The sequence below is a fragment of the Sarcophilus harrisii genome, chromosome 2 (assembly GCF_902635505.1).
Source record: "Sarcophilus harrisii chromosome 2, mSarHar1.11, whole genome shotgun sequence".
Classification (NCBI taxonomy): Eukaryota; Metazoa; Chordata; class Mammalia; order Dasyuromorphia; family Dasyuridae; genus Sarcophilus; species Sarcophilus harrisii.
The window spans coordinates 595,535,486-595,549,398 of NC_045427.1; the positions used below are offsets into that span (position 1 = coordinate 595,535,486).

General features: G+C 34.7%; 1 protein-coding gene across 5 annotated transcripts in view; it reads right to left on the minus strand.

Annotated features, from left to right (window-relative positions):
* Nucleotides 1–13,913, minus strand: part of WDFY4 (WDFY family member 4) — a 486,698-nt gene that overhangs the window by 291,872 nt on the left and 180,913 nt on the right. For all 5 annotated transcript variants that reach the window (XM_031956283.1, XM_031956282.1, XM_012539778.3 and 2 more), the window contains 2 exons: nucleotides 13,137–13,238; nucleotides 10,780–10,970 (listed from right to left, as the gene is read on the minus strand). In XM_031956283.1, coding sequence (XP_031812143.1) covers nucleotides 10,780–10,970; nucleotides 13,137–13,238 — 293 coding nt within the window. The remainder of the gene's footprint in view (nucleotides 1–10,779; nucleotides 10,971–13,136; nucleotides 13,239–13,913) is intronic.

The window sequence follows — 13,913 nt, forward strand, 5'->3', positions numbered from 1 at the left end:
ATGTTGATGAATTTTTAAAATTTCTTTCTCTGTCCTCAGAAAACCTTCCTCCCATCTAAAATTGTTCCTCTTATTCCTCAACTCATGTTTAAGAGGTGAATTTATTTTATAAAATATTCTATATATTCTATGTATCCCTAAGCAATTACATTATCCTGAATCTCTTGTGGCTTCAGTTTTTATTTTTCTTTTCGATGATGGAAGGAAGAGGGAATAGAATCTTTCTCTTTTTTAATTGTTGGCATTGCTTGATTTATTAAATTCAAAAGTCATTATCTAAAATGGGGGGTAACCTCATTAGAACTTTGACTTGTCTATTACCTCTTGGAATGGGGCTAATTTCATATCTGCAGAGTCATAAAGTAAAGATTCCAAAATCTAATTACAAAGCTTTAATTTCAAATCAACTAAAGGAGAAACACTTCTATCATAAAGGAAAATAAATAATTTGCTACTTAGGGAAACAATTTGTCAGAAATGTGGAGACCAGGCAGGGGAACTCTACTCCTGTCATTCCATTTTGCATGATAATGCATCAAATGGGGTGCTAAGTCTTGAGCAGGGAGTAAATTTAATAAGTTAAAGTTGAAATAATCAGCATAGGTTTGACATACTTCAGGAAAGGTCAGTGTTAACCACATTTCCTTTGGCTCTAACTCAGTTACAATTTAATCGCCTCTGAGTTAGTATTCCTCTAGCTTGAATCTTTAAAACTGATGTCTACTGTAAACCACAAACTTAGTTAGGGATAACAGAATTTATTTCACATTCCATTATTTGTTATTCCTCATAATTTTCCATGTGTCATGCTGGAAGACTGGAGAGGTAATCAAATTAAGCTCAGAGTTTAACAGCTAAATATATATTAGCAAATCAATCTGAATTTGTGCGTAACACAATCATGATCCCAAAGGCTGAGGATAATAAATTCATTTGCTTACATTATGTTTTAACCGAGTTATCATTTGTCAAAATTAGATGGGGAAGCTGCATTTGTTGCCATCTTGGTTTGAAAACTCCACTCAACCTTTAAAAAATACCAAAGGTCCAAACTTTGTTCTTTCTGCTGAGGGATTTATTCTTCATTGGCTGCAGTGTGTTGGAGAGGGTTGAACCTATGTTAGAATGATCTTCCATCTGGTCTCTAATTCTTCATCAGAAAGTCTAGTTGTCTCTTTAGTAGTTAAACACAGAAGGGATTCACCTGGTGTCCAGAGAATTTTTGCCCCATGTTGAATTAGTTCTCAACATTTTAGTTTTGCCAACTCTAGCTCTGCAAAATTTAAACCTAAAGCTTACAGTATTAAATGCATTAACATATGAAAAAAAGATTAATGAATTATCCTACCTGTCTGCCTTACTAGCTAAGAATAACAAAGATTGGGGAAAATCAAGCCCACTAAAGTAAAGAAGTGAAATCTCAATCATTTACCCATCTCTTCTCTCCTTTTTTTTTATTTAATAGTCTTTTATTTACAGGTTATATGTATGGGTAACTTTACAGCATTGACAATTGCCAAACCTCTTGTTCCAATTTTTCACCTCTTACCCCCGACCCCCTCCCCCAGATTGCAGGATGACCAGTAGATGTTAAATATATTAAAATATAAATTAGATACACAATAAGTATACATGACCAAACCGTTATTTTGCTACAAAAAGAATCAGACTCTGAAATATTGTACAATTAGCTTGTGAAGGAAATCAAAAATGCAGGTGGGCATAAATATAGGGATTGGGAGTTCAATGTAATGGTTTTTAGTCATCTCCCAGAGTTCTTTCTCTGGGTGTAGCTGGTTCAGTTCATTACTGCTCCATTGGAGATGATTTGGTTGATCTCATTGCTGAGGATGGCCATCACCATCTCTTCTCAATGGGTATCCATGATAATGGCTGAGCTGACATCTATTTCCATATTATAAATAATGAATTTAGTAAATAAATTGGAAAAAAATAAAGAAATGTTGAAGAGAGGGTTTTATTTGAAAGAGTAAACTATTTTCAAATATCCTTCCAAAATATTTATCCAGCTTCTACCATGGGCCAAGCAACACATTCTTGGGATTTATAGATCAGTAATCTTCTAGTCCTTCAAAGCATCTGTTTTCATAGAAACAATAGGACATTTTAATAATTAATTTTTATCTTTTAATTGAAAAAGTCACATTTTCTTAGGTTAGGCTAAGTTATTCTATAAACTTGAAAGTAACCACAGACTCTGAGCTGCCCTTATGTTCAGAGAAAGTCTATTGAAATCTTTCTTAAACCTAGTCAAGAATTACTAATGGTTCAACATTTCTTGTTAGTGATTATTCATTCTTTACTTGACTTCCAATGAGAGAGAAATCCCTGTCTGAAGAATCAATCAATTCAACTTTTGGAGAGAATTAAACAGGTGGGGATTATATGGCCTTACAAATATTTCATTCTTTTGTTGTGTTCCCTAAAAGCCACATTCCATCTTAGCTTTCATGCCTTTTGATATAGAAACTGTTTCCCATTTCTCAGAATGCTCTCGTTTCTCAACTCTACTTGTTGAAATTTCTATCTTCCTCCAATGTTCAGCTAATTATGTCTTCTTTATAAAAACTTTACAGATTTTTCTCAGTTATTAGTGCCCCTCCTCAATGATTTTGTATTTTGTATATATTCTTTATTTATTCATCTGTGAACAGATAAATTCATCTGAAAAAATGTAAGCTTTTTGAAGATAGACACTGTCTCAAATTCCTATTTGTACAAACAAATATGCCTAGAACATAATAAATATCAATACTTGGTGATTGATTGATTGGCTGATTCAGATGTTATTTATTTATTAATTCTCTCCACCTACTTCCTTTATCTAAAATGAGGTTTTATATTTAGTATGTTCATAGTTGTACAAAGAAAAAAATTCAGACAAGAAACAAGAGACTTAATATAAATTACATCATTTTAGGAATTAATACAACCCCTCCACTAGATACTCATAATCCTCTCAAATACTGGTTCTGATTCAACCCCAGAGGACTGAAGGAGACTGATTCCCAAGTACAAGGGAAGGCAGAGAGCCAACTTATAACTTCAGAAAAGTGAGACCCAACTAGAAAACAGCAAACTCTCAGTCTCTTTTCCAACTTCTATGAAGCTCCCAGGATAATTTGCAAACAAATGTAGACACCACATCTAATTCTAGCAAATGATAACTGAGTTTACACATATCGCAGTAGCAAGTCAGGCACTTAGGGAGACACATTAGCTCTGGGCTACCATTACTGCAAAGCAACAGGAATGAGCTCAACGGCTCCCTGGCGGCCTTCCAAAGCAAACCGGCCTCCCTCAACGCCCACATGACTGGGCAGTGACTTCAACATGGGGAGAGCTCAGCGAACACTGAGTATAACTCTGTTAAATAATCTTAAACAGTATTTGTCATTTATAGTCTCTCTTGATAGCACAATTCAGAAACGATATTAAATCTGTAAAACATCATAATGGCTTTGTACATTTCTAATTCTGGATATTCTATCATATTTCCCAAGGGCTGCCTCTTGAATAAGGTATCTGTGGGTTAGTGAGATAACAATATGCTCACTTAAGAAAATGGGATGTCCTGTTTTCAATTTTGACACTAGAACATCCAAACCAAGTAAAACAAAGAGATGCCATCACCGTTGGGTCATCATTTTCATAGACAGATGTGAAATCCTTTTATTTAGCCAATACATTTCAAAATCCCTAAACTGAGAGGTTATGGCTCATCAGTCCTCGGCAAGAAAAATTTAATATGGCCCAAATTGTAAAAGAGAGAAATATTTTTTTTTCTTTCTCTGTGGCCACGTAACCTTGGCACTCAAGGTTATCCAGACATATATAACTTTGCTGAGTTTGTGTCCTATTAATTCCTCTTTGTTCACACTATTTCTCTAGCAATATACTATTGCCCAGCAGGACAATAACTAGCTTTCTGATCAATATTTCCAATTATCTATTACAGATCAGGGATGTTCACAGATGCAACTGGAGTGGAAAGAACTATGCCCTACAATTGGGAGAATGCCATTGGTGAAGACTGGAGCCATTTGCAGAAAGTTTAGACACTCTCAAGCCCTTTAAGAGTACCAGAGAACCATGAGAGGAGATAGAGAAGAATAAAATTTCAAATTCACTTGGCCTTCAAAAGCAAGGGTCCATATCAATCAACTCTCCAAAAAGCTTCTATTGCATGCCTACAAAACATTCCTGCTATGGTGATAAGAAAAATGAAAGAGATTGTATCCTCAAGGAGCTTATCATTCATCCCTGAGGTGATTCTTCAGATATAAAAGTGATTATTTCATTGGAAAAAGTACTGACTGAAAGTTCAGTGGGAGACAATGATGTGACATAGTCATTAAAGTGATTCATAGACTGGCAGAATCCAGAATAAAGAAGTTAAGAGTTGTACTCTATTCTGTGATGGTCAAAACACATGTGGAAGAGTATAGTACAAAGTACATTAAGAGATATGTGTGTAACAAAGTAGAATGTAAACACCTTGAAGGCAAGGGATCTTCATTGAAATTATTTACCATTATCATAATAAATTATTATTTCTTTTTTATTTCTACTTCCTACGACAAGCACATGTGGCCTACTTAATAAAAATAGACACTTGTGGGATTGTATTGCATTCAGAGGAAGGCAGCTTGAATGAGGAAGTATGACAAAAATATTTCACAAAATGATCAATTTTAGTAACAGGATATTGGCCTAAAGAGAAGACCCAGGGACCTTAAAAACTCTTTTAAGCATGTGACAGACTGTAACAGAGAAGACAGTTTGGATTTATTGTGAATCGCTCTAGATAGCAGCACTAGGATCAATGGGTGGAAATTAGCAGAAAGCAAATCTCCATTTACCAGAAGGAAGAATAAGCTGATAATGAAATCTGTCCCAAAATGGAAGGGGCTATGTGTAATGAAAAAAGTATTGGTAGACCCTAGAGTCAGAAGACCTATGTTTGAGCCATCTTTCTTATATATCCATACCAACAATGTGACTCTTTAAACTATTTTCTCATCTACCAAGGAAGGAGTATGGCCTTCACACTATTAACTTCCCAAGGCTGTTGTGAGCAAAGAGTTTTGGACATCTTAGCTGCCTGACCTTGGATAAATGGTTAGCAAACCTCCAAGTCTCAATTTCTTCATCTATTAAGGGGAGATAATAACATAGGTCCTCTACACCTCTTAGGAATACCAAGAAATTGAAATCAGGTAGTGTAAGTAAATTGTTACTTACAAACTTTTGTAAATGTCACTTATTAGTAATAGCATTATAGGCCATTGATCAAAGACTAAAGGAAGAAATATGCATACATATATTCATAATCATATTTTTATCAAAAATGTTGCATATATGTATTCAGTGAATAATTGGTTTATGACTAATAACTAATGTTAAGAAGAAAATCTAAATAATAAAATAAAAATTAAATATTAGGTTGGAAGTCTGGGGATGATAGATGTAGGAGCAGAAATGGAATTGTTCTCTCTTTTCTGTGTTTTTTTCTCCAGATCACATAAAAAGAAGTGTTAATAAATGTTCTATCTTTGAACAACCCATGATATATTGGAAAGAGTAGGTCAGATGGTTCTAACTCTGCCTCCCTGATTGATTTGCTGTGTGATGTTGGACAAGTCATTTCATTTCTTTAGGTCTCAGAGTATATGATTAGCTTCGTGATTATGCAAATTCCTTCTAGATCTAAATATTCATGTGATTCCATCATTAAAGATGGATTTCAGAAAGCATTCAGAAATAAGTGTACTCCAGTATTGACTGTGAGGAGATATTGAAAAGAGAAATGAACTCAATTCAGAAATAAAATGGCTATTTTCAAAAATATGAAAAATTAGCCATTTCTCAAATTAACTCTTTACATTTGCAAAATTCTTTCTTTCTTCTCCTTCCTTCAACTCTAGTAATGTCCCAAGTGCTATAAATGCTATCTCTCTCACAAACCAGCTTCTCTCTACTCACATGGCCACCAAAACAGTTATGGCTGTTGTCACCTGGAATATTACAGTCTCCTCATTGAGCTTATTGCTTCTGGCCACTCCTCCTAACTCTGATCTTTTCTCTACACCAGAGGTATTACCTGACACATGCAACCACAACATTCCTGAGAGCTGTTGGAACCAAATTAAAATGTAATTGAGAATTATCTAACAAAATAAAACATAGATAACATATTTTAAAATAAAAATTCAGGCTACAGGGATTTTTATGTATGAATGAATGACCCTCCTCCCCCATTTCTATGTTAATTTGACACTATCATTCTACACCTTTGCCAAATAAGCTTACTAATATCTAAATTTGGCCATGTCACTTCTTTCTCCAAGAAAATTAAAAAGCTCCCTATTGTCTCCAGCATAAAAAAACATATTCTAGTTTTAAAGTCTTTCATGGTATCTTCCTCTTTCCTAAGCCTATTGGACTGTACATCCTGGAACATACTCTGGTTTCTTGCTAATCTAGCCTAGTTTCTGTTTTCTGAATGGGACTCTCATTTACCAGCTCTGTACATTCTCACAGGCTGTGACTGCGCCTGGACTGCCCTCCCTCCTCATCTCCATCTCTCACAATGCCCAAAACTTCCTTTGCAAAATAAACACTGGAAAGGACCTTTGAAGTCACAGAATCCAACTCTCATTTTATGGGTGAGAAAACTGGTGCCTTAAAATATAACTAATGTGAGCAAGGTCTCACAGGTAGTATCAGGAAGAGTATTTGAATCCTGGTGCTTTTATTCCAGAAGCAGTGACTTTTCCATTGTGCCATCCATGTAGCTTATGTGTCACCTCTTACATAAAGCATTCCCTGATCGCCTTATTTGTTAGTTGTGTGTGTGTGTATGTGTGTATGTGTGTGTGTCTTTATTTCTCTTTATTCCTCTTTGTGTCTGTCTCTGTCTCCAAGTGTCTGTCTATTATCTCTCTCTCTGTCAGTCTCTCTCTCTCTCTCTCTCTCTCTCTCTCTTCTGCCTCTGTCACTCTGTTTCTCTGTCTGTCTGTCACTGTCTCTCTCTGTTTCTCTGTCTTTGTCTCTGTCTCTGGCTCTCTGGCTCTCTGGCTTTCTCTGTCTCTCTCTCTCTTTCTCTGTCTTTGTCTCTGTCTCTGTCTCTCTGTCTCTCTGTTTCTCTGTCTCTCTCTCTCCCTTTCTCTCTGTCTGTCTCTGTCTCTGTTTCCCTTTCTCTCTCTCGCTGTATCTCTCTCTCAATCTCTCTCTCTCTCTCTTTCTCTCTCTCTCTCTCTCTCTCTCTCTCTCTCTCTCTCTCTCTCTCTCCCCTTTATCTCTATCTCTGCTTTGGTCTCTCCTGCCCCTGTCACTCTGTTTCTCTGTCTGTCTGTCATTGTCTCTATCTCTGACTCTGTTTTCTGTCTCTGTCTCTCTCTCTCTGTCTCTCTTTCTGTTTCACTGTCTCTCTCTCTCTCCCTTTCTCTCTGTCTGTCTCTGTTTCCCCCCTTCTCTTCCCCCCCTCTGCATTTGTCTCTCCTGCCTCTGTAACTCTGTTTCTCTGTCTGTCACTGTCTCTATCTGTTTATTATTTCTCTGACTCTGTTTTTCTGTCTGTCCCTCTGTCTCTGTCTGTTTCTCTCCCTCCCTCCTTTCTCTCTGTCTCTCTTTTTCCCTTTCTCTCTCTCTCTCTCTCTCTCTCTCTCTCTCTCTCTCTCTCTCTCTCTCTCTCTGCATACCTGTGCCTAGAACAATGTCTTATTCATTGTTGTGTATTCATTTTTCACACATATGCAATTCTCTGTGATCCCTTGGGGGAAGTTTTCTTGGCAAAGATACTGAAGTGATTTGCTATTTCCTTGTCCAGCTCATTTTACAGATGAAAAATTGAGGCAAACAGAGTTAAGTGACATGCCCATGGTCACACATCTAGTAAGAGTTTGAGACCAGATTTGAATCCATAAAGATGAATCTTTTTGATGTCAATCCCAGTTCTCTATCCTCTGCACTACTTAGCTGTTCTTGTCTAGCACATAATAGGCATTTCGTAAACATACTTGGTTAACCAATTGATTCTCGACAATCCCCAGTAACTTATTACCTCCATTTCATTGTTCAATAGATCTAATATTTAGGTAATATATTTCATAGCAAAAAATTACTTTTTATATACTGATCAAGACCTATTGAAAATTCAAATATATTGCATCAGAGCATTTCTTGTTAACTTATCTGGAGTAAAGAGTCCTAGAAGGGGAAGCCACAAATAAATGCCCAAACTTCTTTTTTTTTAAATTGTGCTATTCTTTCCTTTAATAGATAGATCCATAGGGGAAAAGATAAAGCAGGCTTAGATCATAAGGCTAAAGATAGGAAAGCGATTTTTAAAAGCATTTTGAAAAGTTATAAAGATAGGACCTGATAAGCAATGATGGTAGTCACCAAAGGAAAAATATATATTGGACATGAGCATGTGATGATGACAACTTGTTTGATGCAACATGGAAATATGTGGGAGTCAAGCATGTTTGTGGTGAATCTAGCCTTCTGTTAATAATCTTACCATTAAAATGGAGAATTACAGTGCATGAATAAAAAAAAAAATTGGAAACAGTGACTCTTTGGAAAGAAAAGCTTTTCCTTAAACTATGATTCTAAAGTTGAATTAACAATGGGATTGTTCTTTTTAAAGTAACCTGCATATAGAACAAAATTTTCTTTCTATACTAAGGCATCACTAAGTTGGAATTGATGATAATTTGATCATTTAAATCAAGTAGGAAGTGATATTTATATTTAGAGAAATTATGAACAAATGGGGTTTTGCTTTAAAAATGTAAAAAGAAATTTTTAATGGATTATTTAAGAGAACACACTGTCTTAAAGAATTATAGCAGTTTCTTCTGCTTTCACTACATACAAGTTGTTGCTGTTTGTCCTTCTTTCTCAGAGGATCATAACATCAGAGAGGTCATACCATAAGCATGCAAGTGAGTTGGATTTGAGGGAGGGAGGGTGAGCAAACCAATAACAAGAACCTTTCCAGATAGAAGCTCATATTCCAAACTAAGAGAACTTTTAATGCTCATTCCCAAGGCAATGAAGTGGTGCCATAGTCCAAGATCTGGAGTCAGGAGGGCTCATCTTCCCAAGTTCAAATCCAGCCACAGACACTTAATACCTGTGTTATTCTGAGCAAGTCACTTAACCCTCTTTGTCCCAGTTTCCTCATCTGCAAAATGAAGTGAATGGCAAACCACTGCAGTATCTTTGCCAAGAAAACTCCAAATGGGATTGTGAAGAATTGGACATGATTCAGCAACAACAAGAAAACATAAACTGATTCTAGATTCATAGAAAAAAATAGGACAGGTAGATGTTACAAGCATTTTAGGAAGCATGAAGCAATGAGTGAAAAGTCTGATTTGGAGTCAGAAGGAAATCGTTACTCTCCCACTTGTTACCTGTGTGGCCATTAGTAAATCATCTATTCTCCCTAGAGCCAGTTTTTTCATTTATAAAAACAATAGGGCAAAGGGAATTTCATCTAAATGGCTTTTAAAGGTCCCTTTTAGTTCCCTATGATCCTATGACATAAAAAGAAACAACTGTACAAGAAGCATTTTGAAGAATACTTTTTAAAGATAATTAAAACATCTAGTCTTCCACCACTTGCCCAAGATGCCTATTCCATCATAATGTCCCTTTATCTTTGAACCTTTTCATTTCTGTTTCCTTATGTAGAATTTGGATTTAAATGAGAAATTTGAATACTGAACTTTTCACCGGTGATATCTTACAAAATTTTTTGCATACTCTGAATCTTTTGGGGGTAAAGGATATTACACATCTTTGAGTAGATAAATCTTTTAACATTTTTTTCAATATTTCATTTACAAAGGAGAAACCCTAATGGGTCAGAATGGGCCTTCAATACTGGAATCACTGCAAGTTAAAGTCTTGGAAAGAATATATTATTTAACATTTATATGTTTGTTTTTATTAAAGAGATTGCATGGCTTAGTAGATAAAATAGTATGGATCATGATGATAAATTTTTACATAGCTCATTAAGGTCCATAAAATGTTTTACATATATTATCTCATTGATTGTATCATAGGAGGGGGACCATATACAAGTCCCTTGAATTCTTAGAGCCTATAATATGAAACAATGAGGTACAGAAAAATGCTGATCCACAGTGTTAGAAGTTTCTGCACTAAAAGGTCCCTACTTAGATTTGACATTTAGAGATTTGCAAAGCACTTCATATACATTGCCTCATTTGAGTCTCGCAATAACCTGAGGAGAAAAATTATTCTTGCCCACGGAGAGTTTAAATATGAGAACCATTCATTGCAGACATCTATATGAAAAAATTCATTTAGGGGTTCAAGGCTCAAAGAAAATATTCAATAACATTTGGATTGTATTATTAAGTAAGTAGGAAAACCACTAACAAAATAAAACAAAACTTTAAAATGCATTATTTTGCATTTCACTAACAAAATTGTTTTATCCAAAGAGTATTTATGAATTCCAGAAATTATTTCTTTTTATGATGGCATTTGATTACATGCAGAGATATATTAGAAGTAACAGTGTATTTTAATATTTATATCCCAAGACTGTTTCTAAATTCTACTTGATTTTTATTTTAACATTGGCAAAAATTTTTAGCTGTCTCATTTACTGTTTTAGGATACTTTAATGACATTATTTCAGAATAAGATAAAAGCAAAAGCAATAATAGCATATGGAAAACCTCATGCAGCATTTGTGATTTAAATTACCTTAAGTAGATCCAGCTTTAGATGTAATTCTCCTTGAGTTGAAGAACACAGGGCTCCAATGATTATGCTCATATACTCTTCCGTATTAATGGTAGAAAGCTGCTCCAAGATATTTAAAGAATCACTACGATAGCATTCATCATCCAAAAAAATCTTGATAAAAGGAACCATGCCATGATCTTTCAGAACAACTGGGAATCACAAGGAGAGTTTGGGAAATGAGTGAAAGATGATAATGCAAAAATAATAATACACCTCTATCTTATAACACAATCCTCGAAATCCATTTTTCCTTTGATAGATTTTTTTTTCTCATGGTAAAACACATCTATTAAAAAATTCTAGAAACCAAACAGTAGGAAATTCAAAGATTTAAAAACAAAAACAAGAATATATTTACTCTCCTGATTGATTTTTTAAAGATATCCACTATTAAAATCTTACTCTGATGCCACATTATGACATGGAAGGTCACTCTCTAAGACTATCTATGCTCTATCAGTAGAGAGCTCATCCACATCAATGAAATCACAAATATTTGAAATACTGGCATTAAAATAGCATAGTTACAAACTACAAGGAGTATCTCTAGTCTTCTATTGTCTCTATGCACTATTCTAACTTTATGAAATGTCTAAAATATTAACTTTCATTTCACCCCTACTGATACCTCCAACTTCATTTCAGAAGGATATAAAACTAGAATTTAAAGCATTTTCCTCTGCAGGACATCGCAAAAGAAGTCTGAGAAAAACCCAGAAGCTGGTGTTATGTTTTCCTTTGTAATAGGAATCTCATCAACTATTCAAAGACAGTTTTCATGGGTCCCTTTGGCTTTGAAAAGGTCTTTCTTGAACACCTTAAAATCTTCTTTGAAACTGTGGATTGATAGGTTATTTCTTTTAGTTTCATTAAATGATCCAATAGAATTCCAAAGGACTCATAATAGAAAATGCTATCCAGCTCCAGAGAATGAGCTGATTAATTTTGAATGCAAATTGAAACATATTTTTCACTTTATTTTGCATGTGTAATTTTTGTCTATATGTTCTTTTACAATATAGATAATATAGAAATACATTTTGTGTGATTACATGTGTATAACCTATATCAAATTCTGAGAAACAGGGGAACAGAGGGATAAAGATAATTTGCAACTCAAATTTAAAAAAAAATGTTAAAATTGTTTTTACATGTAATTGGAAAAATATTATTTTTCAAAAGTTTCATTCAATATTTGTTTGCTTACTTCTATGGACATATTATATCCCTTCCTCTGTCTATGAAAGAAGCCTCCTTGTAACAAATTAAATAATTAAACAAAATTAACTCTTTTACTGAGAATGTAGGAAATACTTGACACTTTAGTCTTCCCATCCTTTGCCAAGAGGTGGGAAGTGTGTTTCATCACCCAATCTTCGGAATCAAGATAAGTCTTTGATAGTTATTTATAGTAGACAGTTGAGCTTCTCAAAAAAAAAAGCCAAGTATGCCCTATGTTTTAGGGCAAACAGTCATAGACTGATGCTACAAGGACTGAGTTACCAATATTGATAGCACTATTCTCAATCTAATAGTTTATACATTTAACTAAACACTCTAAGGCCCTAAGAAACCCATTAAATGTAGAAAGAATAATTGACCATACATGTATGCACTATTTTCATTATGACCTGTTAGCACATCAAAAAAGCATATACTGAAGCAGGCAAGAATGACAAACTATGCTTATGTTTTGTTGTTGTTTAATCATTTCAGTCATATCTTATTCTTTGTGATCCCAATTAGGAATTTTTTTGGCAAAGATTCTAGAATGATTTGCCATTTCCTTCTCCAGCTCATTTTACAGATGAGGACACTGAGGCAAACAGGGTTAAGGTTAAGTGCTTTGTCCAGCATCATACAGCTAGTAAGAGTCTGAGGCCAGATTTGAACACAAAAAGGTGATTCCTAGCTTAGTACTCTATCCAAAGGGACACACATACTGCTCATTCCTGTATTTACTCTCTTGCTATTAGAGCTTAAAATTTTGAGTCTTTAAATCAGGAACCATTGGAATGAAAGCAGATTGTCAACAAATCCACTTATTTGCTGATATTCAGTAAATATTTGTTAGCTACTGGATATTAGCTGTGACATCTGCGTCAAATACCATGCAGCTTCAGGAGAAATAGATAGATAGATAGATAGATAAATAGATAGATGATAGATAGATAGAAAGATAGATAGATGATAGATAGAAAGATAGATGATAGATAGATAACAGATAGAGACAAATAGATATAAATATATTTAGAAAGATCAGGTCAAGGTTTCAAGAGGAATTATGAAACATTTACATTGTGAATCCCTCTTACCTGTATTTCGAACAGAACCCTGCAGTAGTAAAGCCACAGTTTTCAGCATTACACAGGCCAAGTGTGTGTCTATATCCTCAAAACTGGATGTCGCCCTGTTTCCTGCCATATAAAAATGAATTTTCACATCAGTATGAGTTTGAGACCTGTTCCTTTAAAGGGTAAGAACAAAACACACTTATGATTATTCTGCTTCTTCTCAAACATCAGAATCATCTAGTTCAAAGTTATTTATTATAAGGTACATCACAGGAAAAGATTTTGCAGACATCCCAAGCATGTTCATTTCTCACAATGTCCTGTATAAGAATGTACTATATACTGAATGTCAATGTAATAAACTCAGAACATCATGTCTTTTCTTCCTTGAGACATGGGGATTTAACTTTTAGGATTTGGTCTAATTGCTTTTCCCTTACTGAGTAATTAAGACTACAAGATGATATAGTAGCAATATTAGGGATAGAGGATTCAAATAAGAAGCAGCTCTGAGTAGCAGCTAAAGGGCTAGTCTTACAGGCTGGAAATCCTACGTTCAAATTCTGCTTCTAAAACACATTAGCTGTGTGAGTGTGGACAATGACTTGCTATCTCCGTGCCCAGCAAATCTCTAATCTTATGTTAACAATTTGTTGCTGAACATCAGTGGAGAGAGTTTTAATCTCGAGAATTCCTGAAACAAATGAAATGACAAGCTTAGATTTTTTTTTAAATGAAGAAGATACATGAGAGTGACTAAAAATGAATCTTTTTTGTGTTTTGAACAGTATATTAAAT